Below are 26,705 nucleotides of genomic sequence, written 5' to 3'. Positions count from 1 at the left end.
AATTTTAGTTTCATGGTGTTCTGCGAGCTCGTGTGGTGGGTGTCGAATTAAATGCACGGTGGACATCCTCAAAATTATTTCTCAAATCACGAATGAACTTTTTTTTTAAAAAAATGGTCCAAGCAACATGCAGATTAAAAAAAAAACTTTTGTAAGAGTTTTGCGCATCATACAGGCGTGAGGGAATCATTTAGTTTTTATATATAGGGCTTATGGTGCCCCTTGCTTTGCTACCGGTATTCCTTGCCTCCAAGGTCCACTTTCTATAATACGGCTAGAATATCTGCTTTGCAAAAACATTCCGGGCAGCTCTTAGAAGGTGGCAAAAGGTTTTCATTATCTAGCTGTCTGATCAGTTGTATGGTTATCCGGGTTTTTCCCCACGATCAGATCTATTAGCTCAAATTCATTAAATCAAAAATGAGCAGAACTCAACGACATTTCAACCAAGATGACATGGCCAGTATTAACTATAATTAAATGACCTGATTTACACATGGTAAATGATTATCCATAAGAAAGACTCAGCACCAAAGAATTGAGGCCCTTGAACTGTGGTGCTGGAGGAGACTCCTGGGAGTCCCTTGGACTGCGAGGCAATTAAACGGGTCAGTCCTAGAGGAGATCAACCCTGACTGCTCTTTAAGAGACCAGATCCTGAAGATGCAATTCAAATACTTTGGCCACCTAATGAGAAGGAAGGGCTCACTGGAGAAGAGCCTAATGCTGGGAAAGATTGAGGGCAAAAGAAGTAAGGGATGACACAATGAGGCTGGATGGAGTCACTGAAGAAGTCGGCTTGAGTTTAAATGGATTCCAGAGGACGGTAGAGGGCAGGAAGGCCTGGAGGAACATTGTCCATGGGGTCGGACATGACTTTGCAACTAACAAGTGATTAGGATTTCATTAGGATTTGTTGAAATCAAACTGTAGGAAGTTATCACCCAGCCCTCTCTCAGAAAAAATGAAATATCCTAGGAAATATTGAAAAGGCAGAATATTTCTCTGGATGTGAAAAGGAAGAAACATGTTTTAAAAGACAGAATAGCTGCCTGCAGCTTCCTGCCCATCCCCCTTTGTCAATGAGCCATTAAAGCCTGAGCTAGTCTACTTTACATAATAAAGAGTTCCCTTCAGCTCCAGAGTGATGGGATTAAGGCATGATAATATTGGCCCTTTACCCAACTTGCCACATGGCATCTGAGAACTCAACCAAACCTGGATTCAAAACGCAGCCTAGACAGTTGCCCCTACATGGCTCCATGGGAGTCTGACAACCAATCAGAATACAAGATCAAGGGCCAGAGAGGGCATAAAACCAGGGACTCAGCTTCTCTTCCTCCCTTTTTCCTTTTCTTCACCACCAACATTGAAGCATGTGATCATCTTTTCTGTTCAGGACTCAAGCCATGTGGTCCTGTCCACCATTAAAACCATCTTTCTAAGCAGCCTCCATGTCTCCAGTGTCTTTTTCCCCACTTGGAGCCGAACCCAGAAGGAAATTTCTTCCAACAAAACCAAATAAACCACTTTAGGCAGCTTAACAATCAATTGCTTAGGTAATTACATATTTATTTAGCATTAAATAAATCATTATATATTTTCATTTATTTTATGCAAGTTAATTACATGGAAGTCACACAACACTGAATTCAATTTAAATAAATTCAATATGCTACTGAAATCTAAAACTTACATAACTTTGTTTTCTTATTAATTTTATGCATTTGAATAGTAATATTCAAATGTTTTCTGGACTATATTTACAAATATCTGATAAACATTAAATGAGACAAAACTAAGGAAAGAAACTGTCATTCAATTACTATATATAGGTTTGAAATATTAGAACATGTAGAATATATACAAACTTTTATAATTTTTCAAAAAATAACCTAAGTGACTTTCTTGAAACCTTTTAAAATTGGATATATATTTTCAAATGCTTCATATATTTCAGAACGGTCTTTGGCACCTAAAAATAATAGAATTAGTTTTAACTACATTTAATTTCATCTTACTACAAAAACATGTTCTTAGCCTGCAGTTCTGTGCCACTAACTTGGGGAATAATGAAATTCATTTGGACTTCTGTATAAAAATATATAGATATGTATGATCAGTTACATGCAAATGCCTTTAATTAAAAAATTAAAGGTGTTCCTAATAATAGGAAGGTGCTTTCCTGAATGTAAGATTATTGTTCTGTATCCTGCATTCTGGGACTACAGGAAGATGATGATGACGATGACTTGTTTATCATCATTTTGCTTTATTTTATTAAATTTAGAGGCTGCCTGGTTCCAGATCATTGGGGGGGGGGCATGATAAATTAAAAGACAAAGAAAATCATGAAAAATCCTGATATTCCACATAGACAAATAAAATGTTCTCAAAAATACCTTTAATAAAAAACCCTATGAGAGGGGCTCAGTAGCCATCCTACCCTGCTAGGCCTGGGAACAAAGCCAAATTTTAAGCAACTTTCAAAATGTTGGGACAAGAACTGTACACCATCTTCAGAGAGATGCAATTACAGAGAGCAGGCACAATTTAGAAATCCCATTACCTACTGTACATCCCAATAGATGACATTATTTTTGAACTGAAAGGACCTGGAGCGCACCCACTCAACTCAATCTTAACTGGAAGGCAGACTTTATTGGAGATAAGTAGATCCTCAGATGCTTAAAACTTTGAATTGTTCTTTGACATGTTCAGATGATGGAAACTGTCTCTCCAGATGCCTTCTTTCAAAGTAAACATGGCATTTCCTCAATCTCCCCTTGTAAGGCAAGAATCCCCATTATTCTGTGCACCTGTCCTGGTGCAATGTCCAGTACTGTTGAGGCACTCAGTGTACAGTATATCGATTAATGGTGAATGGAGTAGACATATTACATCCCTTGATTTAGAAATATTTTTACTGATGCAACAGAATTACACATTTTAAAGTCAGCAGACACATCATACAGTACCACTGACTCATTCAGCTTGTGATCAACCACAATTAGAAGTTCCTTTTTACATATGCTCTAATTAACCTTGCTATCTACCATTGTGTTCTTTTTCCTATGTGAGGAACTTTATGTTCACCTCTATAATGTTTCATTGTGAATTTGTTATAAAGTAGGAAATACAATTATCATAGTTTTTTAGAATTCTCATTGGCCTTTGAAACCAACTATGGTATCCTTTCAAGCCCCCTCTCTATGGCTGGGGATTAGGGGCACTGTGTTGCAATGTTTCTTGGTGGACAGCCCCAATTGGGGGTAATAGGAGAGATCAGCCCAATGCTATTCCTCTGTGTATGGGGTATGTGTGTCCCAAGGATCAGTTCTCTACCTATTTAACATTCATAGGAAGCCATTGGAAGCAAATCCAAAGTTTGGAAGTTTATATCAAGATAGTGGTAATGGCCAACTTTACATTGTTATTCTATGTTAGATTGGTAAGGTCTGCATGGGAGAGAACAGACTGAAGCTTAGTAAGATGGAGTTACTATTGTCCATCAGGATTTATTGCTCCAGAGATGTCTCTTCATGAGATGACACTACCCCTAAAGGAGATAGTGTTACTTGGGATTCTGGACTCACAGTTCCTACTAGAAGAGGTGAAGGAGGCTGTGGCCAGGATGGACTTTTTCAGCTTTGATTGGGGAACCAGTTGCCAACATAGTGGAGTAGGAGGATCCTTTTTCAGTGAGTTGTGCTTCCATCATCACCTCCTTAGACTACTGCAATGTGCTCAACATGGGCTACCTTTGAAAGTCACTTGCGAGCTGCAGTTGATTCAGAGTCCAGCTTTTTGTGTGCATGTTTGTCAATAGCAAGAGCAATTAGACTTACATACCACTTCATAGTACATAGTATGCTCTCTGAGCGGTTTACAGAGTCAGCCTATTGCCCACAACAGCCTGGATCCTTGGAAGGATGGAAGACTGAGTTAACTTTGAGCCAGTCTGGATCGAACTCCTGGCATTATACAGTTAGCCTGCGATACTGCATTCTAACCACTGCACCACCATGGCTCCTCAATAGGAGCACATCGCACCGACAGCCTGTACTTGTTGCCAACCAATCTTAATGGCATTATTTAAAGTGCTGTAATTAACTTATAAAATCCTGCATGACGGTGCATTGTTCTCTGTAGGATTGCTTTCTCCCATTGGATTGGCCTAGCCAGTTCAACTACAGTACCCAACAAAGTGAAAGTGCACATAGCTTAAAGTTGTCCAAGTTGAGGAACACCAGTCTAAAATAATAGCTTTGTCCAGCTCCAACAGAGTTGGATCGCAAGTTTGCCGGCACATAAATTTCGACAATAACAGTAATGTAAGAAAGATATGCCCTGCAATGTTTGTGTATGTGTCAGTGATGCAGAAATAAACTGCTTTTAAACAACTTAATTACTTACCAGTTAAAACAACTTTTCCAGACACAAAAATAAGCAGTACAATTCTTGGTTTGACCATTCTGTAGATAAGCCCAGGAAACAGCTCTGGTTCATAACTACACCATAAAAAAATTAAAATAGACAAAATTTACTATTTATGAATCAACAAGATATCTTTCAGGGATTTTTTTAAAGTAGCTTTGGAATTTCCAGTGCCTAAAAAAATATAGTCTGTTCTTCCCTGCTACTAGCTCTTTTTTGTTAACCTTTATTCTGCCCTTTATCAATGACATTCTAATACCTTGGTTTGCTCTCTAACAAGCAAAAACTACACGTAAAATGTTTTGTACCTCAATTTTTATAGTTGCAATCAAGTATCAGTTTGCATAATTACAATAGGAGAGTTGCATTTTTAATTAAATTAACTGGATATCTCCAATCAAAAACACATGATTAAAAAAAGTCAGCTTACAGTCACTTCGTTTACATTCTAGAAAATGGCCGAGTGTCATTCTAGTATGTGGCATATAAATTATTGTGAATACATTTTTAAAATATGGAAGAATACCTTGACTTTGTTCGAACACCAAAGGTGCTAAGTAGTACCTCAGTACTCATCATTAATTGGGAGGCATGAGGAGTATCAACACCAATGAGTACCAGAGAAAATGTTCCCATAAAGAATAATGTAGTGAGTCATAAAGCAGCTGAGACTGACAAGTTCTAATTTGTGCGTTGAGTACCAAACAAATGATGACCACCAGGACAAAAAATGTGTGTGAAAATGCGTTGAATACCAGTTTCAAAAATGCTGAGCACCAAGATACCACTGTATTTTCCCCTAAATACAGTCTTTCTATATGGAAAATTCCTTACATATTGGGATAGCCTTGGGTTCATGTTTTGTACATGGCTTACTTTAGTTCTGCCGGCTCTCGTTTCTTAGTGCCATCCATATTTTCTGCCCTATCAGTTTTTAATATGCTTTGAAAACTCGTAACTGTGCACTATAAAGCAAAGTATCAACCTCAGATATAATTTATATTTCAAGTAATATATCTGAGCCCCATGCAAACCTCTAATCTAAGAAAATAAAATGGAAGGTGAGATGTAATGTATGAATAATGTAAATAACAGCTTTTGTTTGTAAATTATTAAAGCAATTGCATCTGTTCCCAGGACTGAAGATTCCACCTTAGAAAAAAGACATGGCTGTTTTAATCAGTTACAGAGGCTGCATGTGTACTTCTTAATGTTTTGAAACACCTTTCCCCACTACAATCTGAAGCATTACACTATCTGAAGTATTATACAACCCTAATAATATAATAAGAATAATACATTGTTACTATTGGTAGGGTTGTGGTAGCACTGCAGGCTACTTCAGCTGACTGCAATTCTGCAGTTCGGCTGTTCAAATCTCACCGGCTCAGGGTTGACTCAGCCTTCCATCCTTCCGAGGTGGGTAAAATGAGGACCCGGATTGTTGTTGGGGGCAATATGCTGACTCTGTAAACCGCTTAGAGAGGGCTGAAAACCCTATGAAGCGGTATATAAGTCTAACTGCTATTGTGTAATGCTTCAGATTGTATTGGAAAAGGTGTTTCAAAACTTTAAGAAGTGCACATGCAGCCCCTGTAACTGATTAAAGCAGCCATGTCTTTTTTCTAAGGTGGTATCTGCAGTCCTGGAAACAGATGCAATTACTTTAATGAGTCACAAACAGGAGCTGCACTTACATTGTTATGTTCACAGTCCCATTAAAAAGTTAAAAACATATATTACAATATGTTCACCTATGAATATTAAAACTACAATATTAAAAACATACATTACAATATGTTCACCTTCCCATAAAAAGAGAAAGGTAAAGGTTGATAAAATGTCTTGAAAAGGTAGAGGGATGGTCAGGAATATCCACCCTTAGTTGCCTTCTGGAAGTAGCTGTTTTGAGGTTACAAATTAGGAATGGCTGACCTTTTCTAGAATGTTCATAGCCCACGCCCCAATTACCACATATGCCTCCTGCCAAAATAAAAGCACCAATGTGTTATCCTGAGAACAAACGGAATAGAAAAGTGGGATATAAATCAAAACAAGTGTCCCAAGTAAGGATCACTACTTGGTGAAAACCTATCTGGTTTTACAAGGTTCTCTTGCAACAAACCTAAATGGGATGCAGAGAAAAACAAAATATAACAAGATGATTTAATATTTCAGAAAAACACATCAGTCAGTCAGCATAATAAAAGTTAAAAAAAAAAGCATTTGCACTTCGATTGGTAAAAAACCCGGGGGGGGGGGGTTGGCACCAAGTTCTTATTTCTTAAGAATTAGCAAACAGCACAAACCTGAGAGATCTTTCAGATCCTGAAAAAAAAATTGAATCATGAGTTTCCAAACTGATCATTAATGGGGCAATTGGGCAACAGTTTTGCATGGATAAATATAACTGCTTTCTCTTAGAAGACAGCTAGTTGTTGCCATGAGCACCACAAAACAGCAAAAACCTCAAATGCCGGTATTTAGGTCTGAAGGGAAAGGGCACATGTTTCAGAATTCAACAGCTTCCCAAGATTATTTAGCCAACCTATCTGAAACAATCAGTAGAAATACTATTTTGATATTCATCTGTCTTCCCCAACTTTAAGTCCTAAGCACTGTTGGGCTACAGTTCCCACCATCTCAACCTGCCAGTGAATGGTCAGTTATGATGGAAGCCAAAGTCTTCCGGTGCCTTTTCCTCTTGCACACACATGGGGGAGACCAGTGGTGGGATTCAATTTTTTTTTACTATTGGTTCTGTGGGCATGGCTGTGTGGGTATGGCAGAGGAAGGATACTGCAAAATCCCCATTCCTTCCCCACACTCAAAATTTCTGCTATCGGTTTTCCAGAACCTGTCAAAAGTGGCTGAATACCACCTGTGGGGGAGACATACCTGCTGAACTGTTGATGAGTTAGAACTAATCCTTCTAAGCGGATGGGAAATCTCACATCACAGCTGCCCACCATGTTCTGTATTTTGAAATCCAGGAATTTTGCAGGAAAACCGAGCTTCTGTACCACGCGAGCATACTTTCTGGCTGCCAGTCGTGACTGATCTTCACTGCAAATTTACAACAAGCATTAAAAAACAAAGTCAGCCAGCAAAGCTTTAAGACAAGAGTAAGTAATTTAAATTCTCTTAGTCACCTGTATTCTCCCAATCTATTATTTTGGCTTCTGAAGGTTTCTCCCTACCACAATTGCTAGTAATATCTATTAGAGTTTTCTGTTACTGAACAAAAAAAATGGAGTGCTATCAGGCACCAGCAATCAGAACTACTCAAATAGCCTCAGTCAGTGACTTTATTGTTTATCGCCTATGTTACTAAAATCTCACCAGACTGCTTGTCTTCTGCTGAGAATGACCAGATAAGGCCTTGTGGACTTTGGGAGATATCAAGCTTATGCCGCTTCCCATTGCACAATGACTCCAAGCTATTTTCTTGAAACCAATTGCAGTTGCTAAATGTGTACCACCAGAATAGATCCTTTCATATTCAGCCAACCATGTCACTGTCCATGCTAGCTGGTGGTCTATGGGAACTGTAGATCAATACACCTGGTAAAGTATCAGCTTTGGGAAGATTAATTAACTTTGGCAGTATCCCATAGTATGGTGGAATATTGCAAAACATTTCTATTTTTTTTTAAAGGGATTTTCAAGGGACTTATATTTGACAATACATTAGTTGGTCTTGTGGCACTAAATTACTGAAACAATTCCCAATGCAATAAATGTACATGTATATACTGCCTTAAAAAACATTTCAAAAACATTGGCTGCTTCTTAGGATGATTACAGTATTGTCTGATGCCCAGCCTGAACTAGATCATGGTCTGAACCAATCACATTAGCCTTATATCACAACAATCCTATCCTTAGATAAGGCATCTTGTAAAGCTTAGTAATCCTACCTTTTGGCTCCTGTGCACACCATTTTACCAGAACTAAATATAAGGGCAGTTGTTCTTGGTTCTCTAATTCTCATAATTACAGCAGCAAATCTCTAAAATTCAGAAAAATCCAAATTTAAAATCCTTTTAAAACTGTATTAGTCATTGTATTAATATCTATGTATATCTTGCTATTATTTTTTTTTACAAATAACTCAAGATGGCGAACATATCCAATATAACCCTTTTGAGGTGAGTTGGGCTGAAATTGAGTTACTGGCCCAAAGTCACCTAGCTGTCTTTCATGGCTAAGAAAGGACTGAACTCATCTCCTGCTTTCTAGCCTTACCTGCTAGACCAAACTAGTTTGTTTATTGAAAATCATAAATATTTTTCTTCTCATTCTATCCTTATTTTGAGATTGCTTCAATAGTTGCAAGTGACCTTACTGGCCTGGGAAAGATCTTAGATAAATAGGTCTCTCCTTATAAAATATAAACATATTTTATATGTTTTTATTGTATAATTATAAACATTGTCAATAACGTCTATAAAAATATGAATGTAGCCTTTTATCTATTCAAATATTTATATGGCCTGATATATTTGGACTTACCAGGCCTGTGAGGACTATCCAGCTAATTGAGACCAAGGCATCGACTGTTTTCAAGAGAAGTCTAAGTTCTAAAGGCACCACATCTAGCCAAATTTGCATTAGGTCTGATTTCTTTCTTTGTTGTGACATTTAATTAGACAAACATCTAACACTATTATTCCCTATTCAAAGTTAAGAAATAGATAACTTCAATTTTGCTGACTATTCTTTAGATAGGCAGGAAATTATTACTTTTATTTAGAATCTTCTGGTGGTCTGTTAACTTAATCAGCAACATCCCCTTGAGAAAGCATTCATTTGTAGCACTCCATCCCTATCTTGAGATGTGCTCGGAATACTGTATTTTCTTTTGTAATTTTCAGGCTTATAGATTTTGAAAAAAAAAAAGGTTTGATTTTCTTAATCTCTGGTGGGCTTGAAATATCTAGTCAGATCCCTCTATGCTACTTACCCAAAGGATAATATCATTTAATTACCAAAAAACATTAACATTTCTTTGAGAGTCCAGAGTTAAAGGGATGATGCCAAATGTGGTGTTTCCTAGTAGTTACAGCAAGAACTACCAAGCTACTAACCCGAAGCAGGAAACAGGACGAGTGTGAATTGACTTGTGGGAGAGGAGTTTGAGACCCACTGCTCAGTCACGTTGATTAACAATGTAGAAATTGTATGAGCTACATACGGCTGGCTTGGAACACACAGGACAGGATATTCCATAATGGTTTTTCCAAAAGACAACTAAACTTTCTTGTTTTTTCTTTGAAAATGTTTCACTTCTCATTCAAGAAGCTTCTTCAGTTCTCTGAGTTCTCAGTTCCCAGAACTGAAGAAGCTTCTTGGATGAGAAGCGAAACATTTTCAAAGAAAAAAAAAAAAGTAAGTCCAGTTGCCTTTTGGAAAAACCACTTTGGAACAACCGTGATCTGAATGATTGAGAATCTCCATAGACATGCAGGGCAGAAATTAATTTTTCAGTAGAAGCCGGGAAGAATATGTCAGATAGCAGAGGGAGTGGGATAACATAGACTAGCGCAGGGGTGTCAAACCCGAAGCCCGTGGGCCGGATCTGGTTTAGATCTGACCCATGAGGCTGCCCTGGAAACAACAAAGGATCAGCCTGCGGTTCTTCTCCCATTGAAAACGGAGCTCAGAAGGGCAAAGGGTTGCAGGAGGCCGTTGGAGCCCAAAACAGAGCTCACAAGGGCTGCAGGCACCCCTCACAAGCTTTGTTTTCGCTGGCAGAGGGTTGCAGGTGGCTGTCGCAGGTGAAAATAGACCCCTGGGAGCCCATTTCCATTGGCAGAGCGCTCAGGCAAGCACAGGCACCCCGATACGAGTGACGTCGAGCTGGTCAAGTCTCCTGGACAAGCATAACAGTTGCTCTTTGGTTATAAAATATAACTGGAATCAGAGTTGACTTTCCATGCTCTCAAAAATACTGCTTTGGGCAAGTGTATCTTTTGAGCTCAGTGAGGTATCCTAGACAAGAGATGACGTTATGGGATTGTCAGGTGTATGTCCTGCATTCTGTAGGCAGCCTTCTATAACAGAAGAATAGCAGAGTGCATATAGATAAGAAATGAGCAAGCAAAGGATGGCAATTCTAAGTAGACATTCACTGGGCAGGATACTATTATAAAACCACCTTCGAAAAGGCAAACTTAAAGAGAGTGTTTTTGGGCCAACCAATTACTTGGAACATAGAGGTCAGATTATGAAGAGAAGCAGCCTCAGAGGTGGAAATAAAAAACCTTAAATGAGAGAGAGAAAACTAGTGCTTACCTTTGGATTATATTCTGCATTTCTGGCCTGAAGGGCTATATTCTTTAGGTCCAATTTGCAAGCCAAATTTACAGTGGCTACTATATTCCTAGCAGAACAACAGGAACAAAAAAAAGCCTTTAGGAACTTTACATAAAAGGAGTGCAGTAGCATAAGTAAAAACAGCTTCTTTTTCATTTTTCTTTTTCTTCCAGGGGTCACTACAGGCTCTGGAATTCTTTTTCTAAAAATATTATTTTATTGTTGCATTAAAAAACAAAAGTAGTACATTGCATTAGTTAGGTACAGTGGTATTTATACTGTGTTATCTAGAGCACCCAACCTTTTGGGCATCAGGGACTGGTTCCATGGAGAGAGGTGTTTCCGTGGGCCACAGGGGGCATAGTTTCATGTGCTGCCTGCATTCGGTGGATGGGCTTTTTGCGCAGACAGGTTTCCGGAATGCCACAGACTAGTACCAGTCCATGAAACTGGGGTTGGGGAACCCCTGATCTAGAGATTATCAACTCTCTGATAATTTAGGGCTAATTTTTACAGCATTTTCCTACTTGTGTCTAAGTGAGGCACAAACATTTCTGTCCTGGAAAAATCCTTTGTTCTAATAACAAAAATGGAACCAGCAACAGGGGAAGCAAATTTCTTGCTAATATGTTTTTCTGCCAAGACAAAGACTGGTAGATAGCAATGGGGCTAGACTTCAGGATGTTCTAGTATCTATATCATATATTTTGCCATGTTAGGCTTTTCTTAGTAGTTTTGCAAAGATGTTATCAAGGTAAAAAAAATCCAAATACTGCATAATCTTTTCAAGAACTCTGCCGAAGATATGATTAACAGGGTCTGGTCCTCAACAGAATTGTTGATAACTATAACCCAAAATTAGACTACTGATTTTTGTCTTTTTGCCTTCTGATTGCTCTCTTTAAATTTTTTTTTAAATTATAATGTTTAATTACAAGGAAAAAGAATCAAAGGATAAATAAGGAAAAATGAAAAGAATTATGACTAATTTTATTGAGTAGTTCCCATTTTAATCTTCCCCTTCATCTTTTTTGCCTCTTACTTTCTAATTATTCAGGATTCTGGATGCCTTGACAGGGAGCTGCTTGTTTCATGATACTGACTGAGTCATCTTTATCAGAAGAGAAGGAGTGTGGACACCTTCATTAGGTTATTATTTGGGCCAGTTGGTGAGCAAAATTTCCCTTCTCTCCACCCTGCAATTACCAAGGGTATTTCAAAACAACTAAAGCCATGGAGAAACAGCCTTAAAGATGATGTGCAGCTGAACAATGCTGTGAAAAAACCCCAAAGGTCAAAATATTTGATAGACACTTGATGTCCGCTTGAAGAGGAGGGTAAGAAATAGACAGTGGTGGAACAGACCAGGATTGTTTGGATTAAAAAACTAGGCCCTAGAAACATGGGTAGTTTGAAAAACTCAAAAGATAGTTTACTATAAAAGACACTTTTGTTTTGTGTAGGTCTGTCACCTTGTCTTATAAGAACTGGCCTTTCAATTCTGGAAAACTTTTTTTAATCAAAAGTTGATGCTGTATTATTATAAATGTCTCACAAATATTGTATGGTTTTATGGTTGTTGGCAATTTTTGCATACAAAACTACTTAATAAATTTCCATAACTGATAAAAAAAATCCCATTGTCTTTTGGTTTCCATCAGATTCAGAGAATTTAGCAGCAATAGATAATTTGATGCCCTCAGCCTGTGAGAGTAATCAAATAGGAAAAAGAAATAACCTTTTACCCAATATGTCCATTACAGAAATCTGAATCTTGTTCTCATTTTTCAAAATGGTTTTTTTTTTCAAAGCAAGAAATGAGAACAATTTTTTCTCAAATCCAAGTGCTCTGTTTTGCTCAGTTACTTCTGTAAATAGATGAAGATTGTGATATTTGCTTTGTGGATGTGTCCCACTAATAATGCTTTTTAGAAGTTTTCCAATTTGGCAATCCCTAGCCCACACCTACCCAAATAGGTAACATCTTCAGTGTGAGTCAATGTAGGGTTTGCTGCCTCTTTATATATTATAGCTTGCCTTGCTAGTTTTGGTGGGCTATCTTGTTTTTTGCCTATCTAAATTAATGCCTGTTTATCTGAGTGCTGACTGATGGAGGAAATGTTGTCCCTTAAGAAACAAAAAGACTAGAACACATCACCTTTAGCAATCAACATTACTTAGTTGGGTAATGAAACCCTGCAAGCAAAAAAATCAAGCTCAAATAGCACCAAGAACTCAATAGCATCAACTCCTTTTGTTCTCTCTACTGAAGTTCATCTCTTCTTCTTTGCAAATTTATTTGTCATAGCTTCTGGCCAGTGGTGGGATTCAAATTTTTTTACTGCCAGTTCTGAGGGCGTGGCGTGGCTTGGTGGATGTGGCTTGGTGGGCATGGCAGGGGAAGGATACTGCAAAATCCCCATTCCCGCCCCACCCCACTAACCTGCTTTCCAGCTCCGGTCTCCTGTTTATGGCAACAAAAGAAGATCAGCTGGGAGGCAGCAGGGGCAGAGCCAGCCTATTTGCCCATTCTCCATACTACTCAATATTTCCACTACTGGATCTCCAGAGCCTGTCAGAACTGGCTGAATACCACCTCTGCTTCTGGCCCATTTTACTATCTTAGTAAGAGGGAGAGGCTATGCTTTCTGTTTGCTATGAAATGGCTCAACGTTTGCTTCTTTGATTGTTAAAACATTTTACAATTTATTTAACCTTCAGAACATAGTAAAACGATCCATCAAATGCTTAACTGAAGCTGGCAGGCCACCAAAATATCCTCACCCGGCCAGTAAAATGCCCAACTGAGCCCTCATGGTAGTGGCACAACTATGGCAGGGATACACCCAACAACTTGCTACTTTTGAAGAGGTCTTATGGATTCTGATGCTACTATTTCCTTCCTTTTAGTCAAACCTGGCTTTTTGTGACTGTGTCCTGTTCCAGAATTATTTTTTCCCCATTTCCCAGTCTAGTTTATAGCACAAAGTTCGCACAGATGCTGCCACTGAGCTAATAAATAGCAGGCCATATTCTACTACCGTGTTTCCCTGAAAATAAGACAGGGTCTTATTTTCTTTTTACCCACTAAATATGGCTTGGGCCTTATTATGAGGGGAGGGTTTATTGTTTTGGGGTTGCCGGGTGGCTGTTCTCTTGTGAGCAGGCTCCCAAAGAGCCAAGCACAGCCTCATGGGCGAACGGCTGTGTTGTGCTGTCACAGCAGTGCAACACAGCAGCCATGAAGCGACCATGCTCACGAGCAGCCACCAGGCAAAACCCCTTTCCAGCCGGACACAGTGCCATTCACTGATGTAGGGGTATCGCCAAGCCGCGTGAGTGCCTGTTCACTGCCACCCAGCTGCCACCGCTTGGCGCCTTCGAAATGCCAGTGAATGGCACTCTGCATGGCTGGAGAGGGGGGTTGTGCGAGCGGCTGTTCCGCTCTCGCTCACGTGCCTCCCAGCCTCACAATGCCCTGGCCCAGCTCTCCCTGCAGAGCCAGGGCACCTCCGCTGCTGCCACTGCCATCCCAGCATGGCTTTTTCGGCGGCTTCCAAACCAAGTCTTCCAGCAGTGGTCACTCTGGGCGTACGCTCTATGGTTGTATGCTCTGCCGGCAGCTGGCCCACAACCATAGAGCGTATGCCCAGAGTGGCCACTGCTGGAAGACTCGGTTTGGAAGCTGCTGAAAAAACCATGCTGGGATGGCGGCTGGAAAGGGGGTTTGCTGGGTGGCTGCTTGTGAGCGTGGTTGCTTTATGGCTATTGTGTTGCCAATTATATGATTGATATATATATATATATATATATATATATATATATATATATATATATGTATATGTATATGTATATGTATATGTATATGTATATGTATATGTATATGTATATGTATATGTATATGTATATGTATATGTATATGTATATGTATATGTATATGTATATGTATATGTATATGTATATGTATATGTATATATGTGTGTGTGTGTGTGTGTGTGTGTGTTTTGTATTTGTGCAACAGTAAAAATATTGGGTTTCTGTCTGGATGGTCTCTTGTGACGAGCCGATAGACAGAGAAAGGAAGCAGTAGGCTTCCTCCCATATTTGGGCATACCAGGGGTTGTGACACTAAATATATATAATGTTTCCAATAATATGATAGAAAATGCATTGCACTTAAATATAGAGGCTATATTTATAATTGGACATATTACCAGGGAATATCAGAGTTGTAAGCTACACTGGGAAGCATAGTCATCCTGTAAAAAGTTAATGGCAAGTCACTTTGGTACGGTTGCCTGGGAAACTTAACAAATGCATCTTTGCCTTTTTCTTCATGCCAGATGCTTGACTTAATCATAGCTTACTCAATTATTTGATATTCTAGGACTGAATATTCCACCGAGCCATTAACCTACTCCCACTAATTGGGTTTTCATTTACATGCTTGACTAAAATGTGGCAACTGCCAATGTGCCAAATCAACTAGCTTTTGAGTAAAACTTACTGTAACTGTGGGACAATGCCAGAAGCTTCTGGAGCAGGGGTCACAGGAGTCATGGGAGTTATGGGGGCCATGGAGGAACATGTCCCAGAAAAGTCAGACGATGGCTGAATTGCATTTTCATCCCTCTGTTGCGACCTCCCATTGTCCTCTGAGAAGATTCCACTGTCTTGTATTCCCAGCTGAGGGCCTTGATAGTCTTCCAGCATGTTGTTGTTGCTGCTCTCATGTTTGTCATCTAGTCCAAAATCATCTGGCAGGAAGCTAAGATCTACTGAAGAGAAGTCTTTGCCTTGGTCAGGCTGAGGAGTAAACAATGTGCTCGGAATGACAGAAATAGGCAAATCTGATTCAAAGGGACTCATGGGAGAATACATTTGAGGGCTATTTGATGGAAGATCATCCTTCAAAAATAGAGGAGCAGAAAACATTTCAGGCACTTTGGCTTCATGAATACGCAAAATCCTACAGAGTACTACTTCCTTAAAAACACCATAATTTCCTTATGAGACTTACATTGATGGCATGGACAATCACTTGGCTTTGATTGTCAAAAACAAGAGTAATTGAAAGGTGTTTTTTTTAATAAAAAAATTATGCGCAGTAGCAAAACTCAGAGTTCAGGCTTGCAAACCACAAGCCAAAGCTGAGTGAACAACCTCAGGTTTTGGATATGTGGAAAATTTTTATCAATACGTGCAACAGCAACTTATTTTCATTTTTTAATTATAGGACTAATAAACAGCTTTATGTCTTTACTCAGGATGGAAAAGGCATTGTTTTTAAAATGAACCAGGATGCTCCTAGATCCTGAATTTTAGGAGATACTGTTTATCTCCCTTGAATAATCTCTCTACAATATTATAATTCTATTTATTAGGAGGCAAATTCCATTAATCTCCTAAATTTTTACATCTAGGCAAATGGGCTGAGCAAACTAAGTTATTTATTTATTGCATGAACTCAGAAGAGATCAATGTTGGGAAATTTCTTATTTATTCTTATTAGGTATGATTGACAACCTTAGGTTGCGATTAAAAAAAATCAGAATACTGGTAGTACTTTTTCTAATACTTAAAAGGCATAAGATTTTGTGAGTTGCTGCTTATTTCATGAGTTGTAGGGACTGGTTAGGGATGCGGTGGTTCAGTGGCTAAGATGCTGAATTTGTCAATCAGAAAGGTTGTCAGTTTGGCGGTTCGAATCCCCAGCGCCACATAACAGAGTAAGCTCTGGTTACTTGTCCCAGCTTCTGCCAACCTAGCAGTTTGAAAGCATGTAAAAATGCAAGTAGAAAAAAAGGAACCACCTTTCGCGAGAAGGTAACAGCGTTCCATGCGCTTTCAGCGTTTAGTCATGCCGGCCACATGACTACGGAGACGTCTTCGGACAGTGCTGGCTCTTCCCCCTAGAGTCGGGAACAACTAGCACATATGTGTGAGGGGAACCTTTACCTTTAAGGACTGGTTATGCATCTGTTGAAATAAAGATAGAAGTAGCCATTCTCCACATCTGATTAAGCGGACAGCAGCTCACGAAATCACATATCTTTTAATTTAAAATGTTAGAAAAGTCACTACCAAACTCCTTCTCATTTCTCACCACCATAGACCAACACAATGTCCCATCTGTTCTAGGATCGACATGGCCTGGTTGACACCAGAAATTGGGGACTTGATTAAGGAAGCAGCAATTGAGGTCAACACCTGGGCCGATCACAATCCACTCTTATTGGTGTGGAAGGGAGTAAGGCAGGGGAGGAAGAGAAGGTGGATGATGAATACAGAGATAGTGAAAGAACAAGAATTTCAGCAAATGTTTAAAAGGGAAATGAGGTTTTTTTTTGAAGAAAATAGGAAAGGAGTAACCCCACAAATACTTTGGGATACGGCCAAGGCTTATATGAGAGGCCTAGCTATTAAACATACAATAGGGACCCACAGGAAAAAATTAGAAGAGAGGGCAAAATGGGTAACTAAACTGGAGGTGGTAGAAAAAGCCTTACAACAGAACCCACTAGACGACAGGAAAAAAGAAGAAATGGCTAGAATTAAGCATGGGATCTCTCTTTTAGACCAGGAGGATGTCGCTCGAAAGCTTAGGGGGATTAAGCAAAACTTTTTTGAGCATGCTAACAAACCGGGCCGCTGGCTCTCTTATAGACTTCGAAAAGAAAGAGAGAGCAGACGTATAGCTCAACTGCAGAATAGTAAAGGGGAATTAGTAGAAACCAAGGGGGAGAAACAGGAAATTATCCAAGGCTTTTTTCAGCAACTATATAGTAGGGAAGAAGTCTCTGAGGTCCAAATTAAGGAATTTTTAGATAACGCAAATCTACCCAAGATCTCAAATGAAGCAAAAGGGGTACTGAACCAAAAGATAACATTAGAGGAACTAGAAAAGGCAGTTAAAAAAATGGGAAACAACAAAACCCCTGGCATGGATGGTTTGCCAGTTGAAATCTATAAATCTTTTTTGGAAATTTTAGGACAAGAGATGATAGCAATATTTAATGCTGTCTTGACGGATTCTATTGCACCGAAATCATGGGCCGAGGCTTATATAACCCTTTTGCCTAAAGTTGGAGCTGACCGTACCCAAATTAAAAACTATAGGCCCATTTCACTTTTGAATGTGGATTATAAAATCTTTGCAGCTATATTGGCAGATAGACTCAAATTTTTCCTTAACAAATTTATACACTCTGATCAGAACAGCTTCCTGCCGTCAAGGCATTTGAAAGACAATGTCAGAATTATTTTGGATGCCTTAGAATATTATGAAGCTCGGCCAGATAAACAAGTGGCCTTTATGTTTCTTGATGCACAAAAGGCTTTTGATCGGGTAAATTGGAATTTTATGTTGTCACAATTAGAAAACATGAAGTTTGGAGAAAGTTTTTTAAATGCAATTCGGGCAATTTATGTACGACAAACCGCGACAATATTGGTAAACGGAGAAGAGGCAGGGGACATTGTGATTGGTAAAGGCACAAGACAAGGATGCCCGTTATCCCCCCTACTGTTCATCCTCACATTAGAACCCCTTCTTAGAATAGTGAGAAGCGATACACAAATTAAAGGGTTACAAGTTAAAGCTCAGGAATTCAAAGTCCAGGCTTTTGCCGATGACCTTGTTTTTATCCTGGAGGACCCTATGGCGTCTGGGATACAACTTTTATGTAAAATAGAAGAGTACGGTAGGATAGCGGGGCTACGTATAAACAAAGAGAAGACAAAACTGTTAATTAAAAATATGACTCTGAACCAGAAAAGGGAAGTACAAAGCCTGTTAGGGATCAACATGGCCCACAAAGTACAATATTTGGGAATTTGGCTGACGGAGAGATGTTCCTCTATCAAGGTAGATAACTATATGAAATTGCTACAACAGGTATCCAAAGATATGACTAATTGGAGTAGCAAACAATTGTCTCTGATGGGCAGAATCGCGACAGTCAAGACATATGTATTACCAAAATTTTTGTTTTTGTTTCAAACGGCACCAACTAAATTGGACAAAATTTTTTTTAAATCCTTGGAGACAATAGTGACACAGTTTATTTGGCAAGGCAAGAAAGCACGAATCAAAGCCCAAACCTTACAAAAACGCAGAGAACTGGGAGGCTTCGGAGTACCCAACTGGGAAGCATACTATAACGCAGCAATCATGACATGGGTGAAAGATTGGGTGATGTTGAATAGAAGGCGCCTATTGGCTATAGAGGGACATGACCTCCCCCAGGGATGGCATGCCTCCCTCTGGCAAGAAAGAGACACCCCCCATAGGTACTTCATGGGACATTATATTCGGAAGATTTTGATGGGGGTCTGGGAAAAAATGAGGAAAAAATATTATCTTAGGGTTCCGTGTTGGTTGGCACCATTAGAGGCCTTAACACATCCGAGTTTATTTAACTGGACAAGAAACATAACATATAAAGATATCATGACAGAAGAGGGCAACATAAAAACAAAGATGGAATTAGAGCAACAGGGCAGGAATTTGGAATGGTGGGAATATTTACAGGTTAGAAACAGGTTTAAAAGTGATAAGGCACATTTCGGGATCTACCCAAACCCTCAGGGGCTAGATAAGATCTTGTTTGGTGGAGACAAAAAAATGTTATCGAAGATCTACCAATTTTTGACCTGCCAAGATACTAATGAAGAGATGGACAAAAGCCTTCTAACAGTATGGGAGAGAAACCTAGGTTATGAAATTGAAATGGGCAAATGGTGGGATCTATGGAGTAAGACCATTAAACTTACAACTTCTACTGCATTCAAAGAAAACATATACAAGATGGTTTATAGGTGGCACTTCCCCCCAACGAGATTAGCTAAGATGTTTCCTGGGTTATCTCCATTGTGTTGGAAATGTGGAAGAAAGGATGGCACATTCTACCATGTTTGGTGGTCCTGTACTGAGGCCACGAAATATTGGAAAAGGATTAAAAAATGGTTAAAAGAGGTTACCGGGGCAAACATTGAATGGAGACCTGAGAACCTGTTACTAAGCATCAAACCAGATAACATAAGCAGTTCAATATGGCATTTGAGCCTGCATATAATTGTGGCCGCAAGAATAACCTATGCACAACTTTGGAAATCCACCACTATACCGCCGGAAGATGCTTTAATTAAAAAGATCTACGAATGTGCAGAAATGGACAGAATGACGGGTTGGCTGAGGGACAAAGGAGAAACAGAACATTATCTTAGCTGGAACCTATGGTATATGTGGGCGACTAGGAGAACAGCAGGGACTTAAAATGGGGAAAGTTAACATAGGTACCGTAATAGATCCCTGAATCTTGCAATGAGAAGATGTGGCTTAGAGACCTAATAATGAGGAAAGAAAGAAAAACCAGGCTGTGAATGACTGTCACCGTGGGGGGGGGGGAGAGGGGGGGTTGTATGTTTAAAACGGTATTTGTATCTGTATGTTTTACTTTATATTGTTATGTATGATTTGTCTTGCTTATGTCGTTGTATTTATGTCGCTGTATTGTTTTTTCCGTTTTTTTAAAGGTAATAATGTTTAATAAAAATTATATTAAAAAAAAAAAAAAACAATGTCCCATCTACAGTGATATGAAAACCATGATCTATGGTTTAACAAATTATGTGCTCTAAATCAATTCTGAGCTTTTAAACAGGGCAAAGCAATTTATGGCCTAGTCCTGGACAAAACAATTTATGGCCTAGTGTACTGTGGACATTTGACAACTGGCTCTAATTAAATAGAGCTTGTTTACTTTTGAGGAACATAATTTCCTCAAAATCTATTATTCATGAAAGGGGTCAACTAGGAAGTTCCCTTAGTGATTTGAGGTCACCACTTTTTTTTTGTTTATAATTCATGAACTGTCCCAGAAACTATGGTGCCAAGTGAAACAGTGGGAAGTGATAATGACTCAGCAAAGCCCCCAATTTAAATCTTCTGTCTTGATGTTAATTTAATAAATAATCCATCACCCTTCAATGCAGAGTTTGCCATTTGATAACACTTATCCAGAATTATCTTATCAAGCTTATCATTAGAACACACACACACACACACACAAGCTGAATCTAGTAGAATAAATAAGATAAAACAGGCACATTGTCCTTTTTACAGGCTGCTTGCTAATACAGGTAGTCCTCGGCTTACAACCACAATTGAGTCCATAATGTCTATTGTTAAGTGAGTTGTGCCCCATTTAATGACTTTTCTTGCTACAGTCAAGTGAATCACTGCGGTTGATAGTTAATAACCTGGTTTTTAAGTTAATCTGGTTTCCCCATTGACTTTGTTTGTCAGAAGGTCTCAAAAAGTGATCCCATGACCCTGGGACCCAGCAAAAGTCATAAATATGAACCCGTTTCCAAGCATTTGAATTTTGATCACATGATCAAGGGGATGCTGGGAATGTAACTTTGAAAAATGGACATAAGCCACATTATTCAGTGCCGCTGTAACTTTGAAGGGTCACTAAATGAACTAAGTCGAGGATTACCTGTATAATAGGCTGAGAATGTCACATAGATAAGATGCTATATTTATTCAAGCAGGATATTTGGACCTTCAGGGAACAAGAAACAAACAAGTATTACCAATCAAAGTTAATGATTTCTTTTAGGCAAACTGAACTCTTTTATATACCATTTTTATTGGTTTTATATACCATTTTGATATTATTGGCAAGATAAACTGCAAGGAGCTATATATATGTACAGTTAATGTATAACTCTGGAATTTCCTAGCTATAGAAAAATATGCAATTCTCTCCAAATAATGACTACATTAGAGAAAGGTTTAAGTTTATACAGCACACTTATAATTGATTTTTATGGCTTCATAAAACATAGTACTAACCTAATAACATACATTTTAAGATTACGACAACAAAATACATTAAACTGTAATCAACCAGTTTCCCCATTCACAAGCACAAAAAGATACATCAGAGTCACTCTTATACTAACCTAAACTAACAACCTTGACTTTACCTGGCTTAAACACTCATCTAGGTAGCTTTCCAATGAGAATTCCCCATCCATGGATGGCTTCTAATAGAACTGGGTAAATTAACAAGAAATTTAATCCTGCTCTGTTTCTTGTTCAGTCACCGAGTTTAGCACCCTTTTAGAGTAGAGAGGAGTTAAAAATTGCTATTCTAAAAGCAAGTCAACTGCAGCCATTATCTTTCTACCTTAAAAAGCCTTTAAGCCGGAATAACTCCAAGCAGCTGAATGAAGCATGGACCTCTTTATCTGAGAAGAGTGTTCTTTCATTAAAATTGGGGCATTAGAATCACCTGTGTGCTACTTCAGTAAGTCTTGTGGAACCCTTAAGCAAGTAAGCAAAGTTTTACTGGCCAAGAGTTGCATGTAATGTTGTAAATGTCTAAGTTATACAATAGATAGTAACAAGAGTTTAGTGGCTGTTTCTTTGATTTATTGATAATTAAGATCGATAGGATCAATAGCACTTTTTGTCTTTTTTCTACCTCAAAAATATTTTTTTTAATTAAATTTTTAAAATTTTTAATTTAAAACAAATACATCTTTCTTTACATGCTATAGAAAGTGTATCAGTTGGTTACAAATAGACTTTTGTGCATCTCTTCCACAGTCAACAAACATAATTCATGTTAACTCGAGCATTTTAACTCAAATATTCATACATATCACCATCATCATATATCCATTTTCATTTGACTATAATTATTTAATAATAATAATAATAATAATAATAATTTCTTAAACAATACATGCCCACACCAGTGGGAAAAGAAAAAATCAAGAGAAACAAAAAAAAAAAAAGGAACACAGGTATATATTATTAAAAAAAGTATATCAGCTGGTTGCAACATGTTTTGGTGCATCTCTTCCATTAATTCATATTAATTCAAATATCTTAACTCAGATGTTTACCATATTGACATCATTATACCTCCACTTTTAGTTGACTACAGTTATTTAAATATCCTTCATCCTTAAATATGCCAAAGATTTAATCCATAACCACATGCTGACATTTCATTTACTTGTTTGTAAAATCCTCTATTAACATCAAATCCTCATATCCTGTTTTAGCTGAACATCCATAATATTTAATACCAAAAATTCCATCTTCCATGCAGTATAGTTTATTATAATTCTCCCTTCTTTATGTAATTATATCGTATATCGTAACATTTCCCCCATATTAGTTAACATTTAACTGTATATATTTTATTCTATTTTTTAATAGTGATAATTATTGTGATTAATAACCTTTGTATATGGTCCAAAAATATTTCCAACCTTCCCTTCTCATATCCAATTATTATTTATCATATCAACTCTACATTATATACATTACTATCAATATCAATTATTATTCAGCTATGTCTATTACAAATAAGAGTAATTAGATTTAGCTAATTTTAAATTGTATTCTTCCATCTATCAGCCTATGTCTCTCCAATAACAAAACCTTCTTAGTCCTATTGCCATTCGCGGAGCAGGTTTACCAAATGTTTTTATAAGCAAGTCCAAACAGGAATATCTTCGCACCTTTTTGCTCAGGATGCCTCTGATGTAATAATAACGTTGTCCTCGGCTTGTTACACTTTTCAGTTTGTTTTTAATTCTCAAGGGTGGTATTGAAAATTCTGCAAATGATGTTTCATAAAGTATAGATTCTTTAATGCTTCTCATTCCTCCTGCTCTCTGTCTTTTGAAATAAATCTTCTGTATGGCTGCCCCCCTTTCAAGTGTTGCATCTCTTTCTCCCTCCGAAATAAACCAGACGCCCGGCGTGTCAGCAAGTTGAAAAACTTCGTTTCTGACATTCTTCATTTGTATTTCAGGAACATTCAAACATTCAACGTTCTCACTTTTTTCTTCATATTTTAATGTTAAATAGTCCAGCTTTTTTTTCAAATCTTACATATGAGTCAAACAATTTTTGAAATGCGGAGAAAATCATTTGAAACGAATCATTTGAAGTGTATGTAGTCGCCATGTTGTGACGCAGCTAGAAGCTTTAAAATATTTGCAAGTAAGAACACGCTGGGAGCTGTGCGATCTTATCTGATCTTAGACCAACACAGCCAAGCAATAAAAGTGTCAGATTGTGAAAAGCCAAATTGTAGTAAATTGGTTTACAGCCCACTTAAGAAGAGTCAGAGGGAATGTTGGAATAATCTTTCCTTTATCCACGTAAATATCATTAAAAGCATTTAAGAAATAGGGTAACCACCGGCCATAAATCCATTAAAAAAAAAACCAATTCGCCGCTAGATTTTTCTGTTCTTTGGCTTCAATTAGCTTAAATTTTAATGCGGACCGTATCTCTTTGAGTAATAAAATCAGCTTACCAGTTGAAACCACTTCCACCATTCTTAGGGGCAACCTGCAGTTTCGGTTAGCTTACAGCCAATCCAGAAGGAGCTGGCAAAAGGGCTTAAATTCCAAGCCCCCCAGAGACTTGCGAACGTCTCTGAGGTCACTGGATCTCCCCTAACCTTTCACTGTCTCTCCGGGACAGCTAGGATCGGAAACGACCCATCCAATTTCCTTCGGAATAGGGGAATTTCAGGAATAGCCTGAAACTCCGTCTTCTCACTGCTAAGCCCCGCCTTCTTCCTACCTCAAAAATCTTAACTCCAGTTTCTGGCAATTCTGGTCAATAGTGGTTTGTGGGCTAAAAGAAAGGAGTTATTTAGGCCTGCTTGCAGCCCTAGGGGCTCAGGTCCTGCTGTGAGTGAGCGAAGACATTAATTCTGTAGGATTTTCCCAGAAAAAAATGAATATATTTGTCCAACAGATTGACTATAATTAACTGAATCAGGATTTTGGGTATGTATGATACAATGTTGCTTCTACTAATAGCAATAGCAGTTAGACTTATATACTGCTTCATATTACAGCCATCTCTAAGCGTTTTACATATTGCCCCCAATAATCTAGGTTCTCATTTTACCCACCTTGGGAAGGATGGAAGGCTGAGTCAACACTGAGCCGGTGAGATTTGAATTGGAGCTAGCAGTCAGCTGAAGTAGCCTGCTCACTACATAACACATTGAATGTGTTGGCATTTTAGTTGGCAATTTGTGGGTCAATACCTGTGAAAACACAAGCCCTGAGTACTGATCCATGCTCAAAGTGTGATTTGGATCATGTAGAATGTCAGGAAAACCTTAAACCAGTTTCCAGGAACATACTCTTGGGGAGGTCCAGACAGACTCTAGAGAGAGGTGTGAAGAACCTTTATAGCTACATTGTTATAACAAATCTACCTTTCCCAAAGTTTCACTATATTTTCATTGTTAATTGGTGTTCATTTGGTGTTTGGATATCTATAGTACTGAATCGGATTTGTACTGGCCATGGCAGATGTGCAGATGCCTTGTATAAGTGGGGCAAAGTATCATCACCAAATTGTGTGCGGGGCGGAAGAACAATCCAACATATAGTGCCAGAATAGAGTCTATAATGATGACTTTGCTGATTTCCTGGCTGTGACAAAAGAAACAAAAAATTGTATCTGTAATCTCTGGGAGTTGAAGTCCACAAGTCTTAAAGTTGCCAAGTTTGAGAAACACTGTGCTATATGATACATACATACATGCGTATTTGGATATTTAGAGAAGTTCTGTACATTAAGATGACGCTAAAAGGAGGCATGATTGCAAAAAAGTTTAGGAGCCTTAAACCAAATGTACCTTTTGCCGGGATTATGCAGTTTAGCCTTATGAACCCCAACCAATTGTCGTTTATTTAACAAATCTTGGCCTAACACTATTGGACTACTCTGCCTCCAGTCACTCTGTGACACTGAATGGCTTTTGAAATTCTGTGGTTACTGGGTCTTGCCAAAACATGACCTCCTAGAGATGGAGCAATTAATGTTGATAAATCAAGGCAGGAATGGGGTTGCACCTCCATCTGCATTGGGATGACTGGGAGAGGGAGCAGCAGTCAATGTGCATGGCTGGGTGTGCCTTATGCCTGCAGGTTACCACAAATAAGTATCTATATGAATCTTTGGTTTCCAACTTACGGTAGTTCCACATGGCAGTTCCAAATGTTGTCCACTCCCATTACAGAAAACTGTTTGGCTGCTGTGTATCAATAGGGAAAACTTAACATTTGGTAAAGTGAATCTGTTCTGAATGCCAGCAGTGGACTTTATAGATTTCCTAATGCTGAGGAGCGCCAGTATCTTGAGGACACTTACCCAAGTCAACAGCCATTTCTCTATCCTTTAAACTCCAATCCCTCTTAAAATCAGAATGGCTCAGAATTGCCATCCTATAGGATGCTCTTGTTCCCCACTTTTCTCAAGAGCTTTTCCAGAAGAGTACGCCTGAATTACACAACCCCTTTGCACAACTGTGTTAAAGGTTGAACTCTTAGTGAGTTAAATTTTAGAATTCTCTAAAAATGTCTTTATTTGTGAAGGTGATTCAATATGAGTATTTTGTTTAATTGAATACAGGTAGTCTTCTCAACTTACAACAGTTCATTTAGTGACCATTTGAAGTTACAACGGCACTGGAAAAAATGACATGACCGTTTTTCACATTTACAGCCATTTGTAGCATCACCATGGTCACATAATCAAAAACCAGATGTTTAGCAATTGACTCATATTTATGACAGTTGCGGTGTCCTGGGGTCATGTGATCCCCTTGTGACCTGACAAGCAAAGACAATGGGGAAACCAGATTCACTTAACTACCGTATTTTTCGGAGTATAAGACACACATTTTTCCCTCAAAAAGGAGGGTGAAAATCTGGGTGCGTCTTATACACTGAATACAGTATTTTTGCCCCCCCAAAAAACCCCGCCCCCTGTACAAAAATGGCCGTGCATAGCCTTTAGGAGGCTTCCAGAGTGCTCCTGGGGGCTGGGGAGGGCAAAAATTAGCAAAACATTGTGATTTTTTGCTCATTGTCGCCCCCCCTCC

The 26,705-nt window shown here is 38.5% G+C and overlaps 1 protein-coding gene across 1 annotated transcript; it reads right to left on the bottom strand.

Moving 5' to 3' along the window:
* Positions 1-1,895: 1,895 nt before the first annotated feature.
* On the bottom strand, positions 1,896-22,457 carry TBPL2 (TATA-box binding protein like 2). The gene is made up of 8 exons (XM_087728151.1): positions 21,749-22,457; positions 19,320-19,329; positions 15,263-15,663; positions 10,735-10,822; positions 8,358-8,449; positions 7,336-7,503; positions 4,417-4,511; positions 1,896-1,975 (listed from the first exon to the last, which is right to left on the bottom strand). Exons 1-8 carry the CDS (start codon positions 21,802-21,804, stop codon positions 1,896-1,898), a joined length of 990 nt encoding a protein of 329 aa, XP_087584277.1. The 5' UTR covers positions 21,805-22,457.
* Positions 22,458-26,705: the final 4,248 nt, after the last annotated feature.

Source organism: Thamnophis sirtalis, unplaced genomic scaffold (assembly GCF_051295495.1).
Source record: "Thamnophis sirtalis isolate CommonGarterSnake01/CBP01778 unplaced genomic scaffold, rThaSir2_p1.2 scaffold_1, whole genome shotgun sequence".
NCBI lineage: Eukaryota > Metazoa > Chordata > Lepidosauria > Squamata > Natricidae > Thamnophis > Thamnophis sirtalis.
Note: the sequence above shows the minus strand (reverse complement) of the source record. Positions and strands in the feature narration are given on the sequence as shown.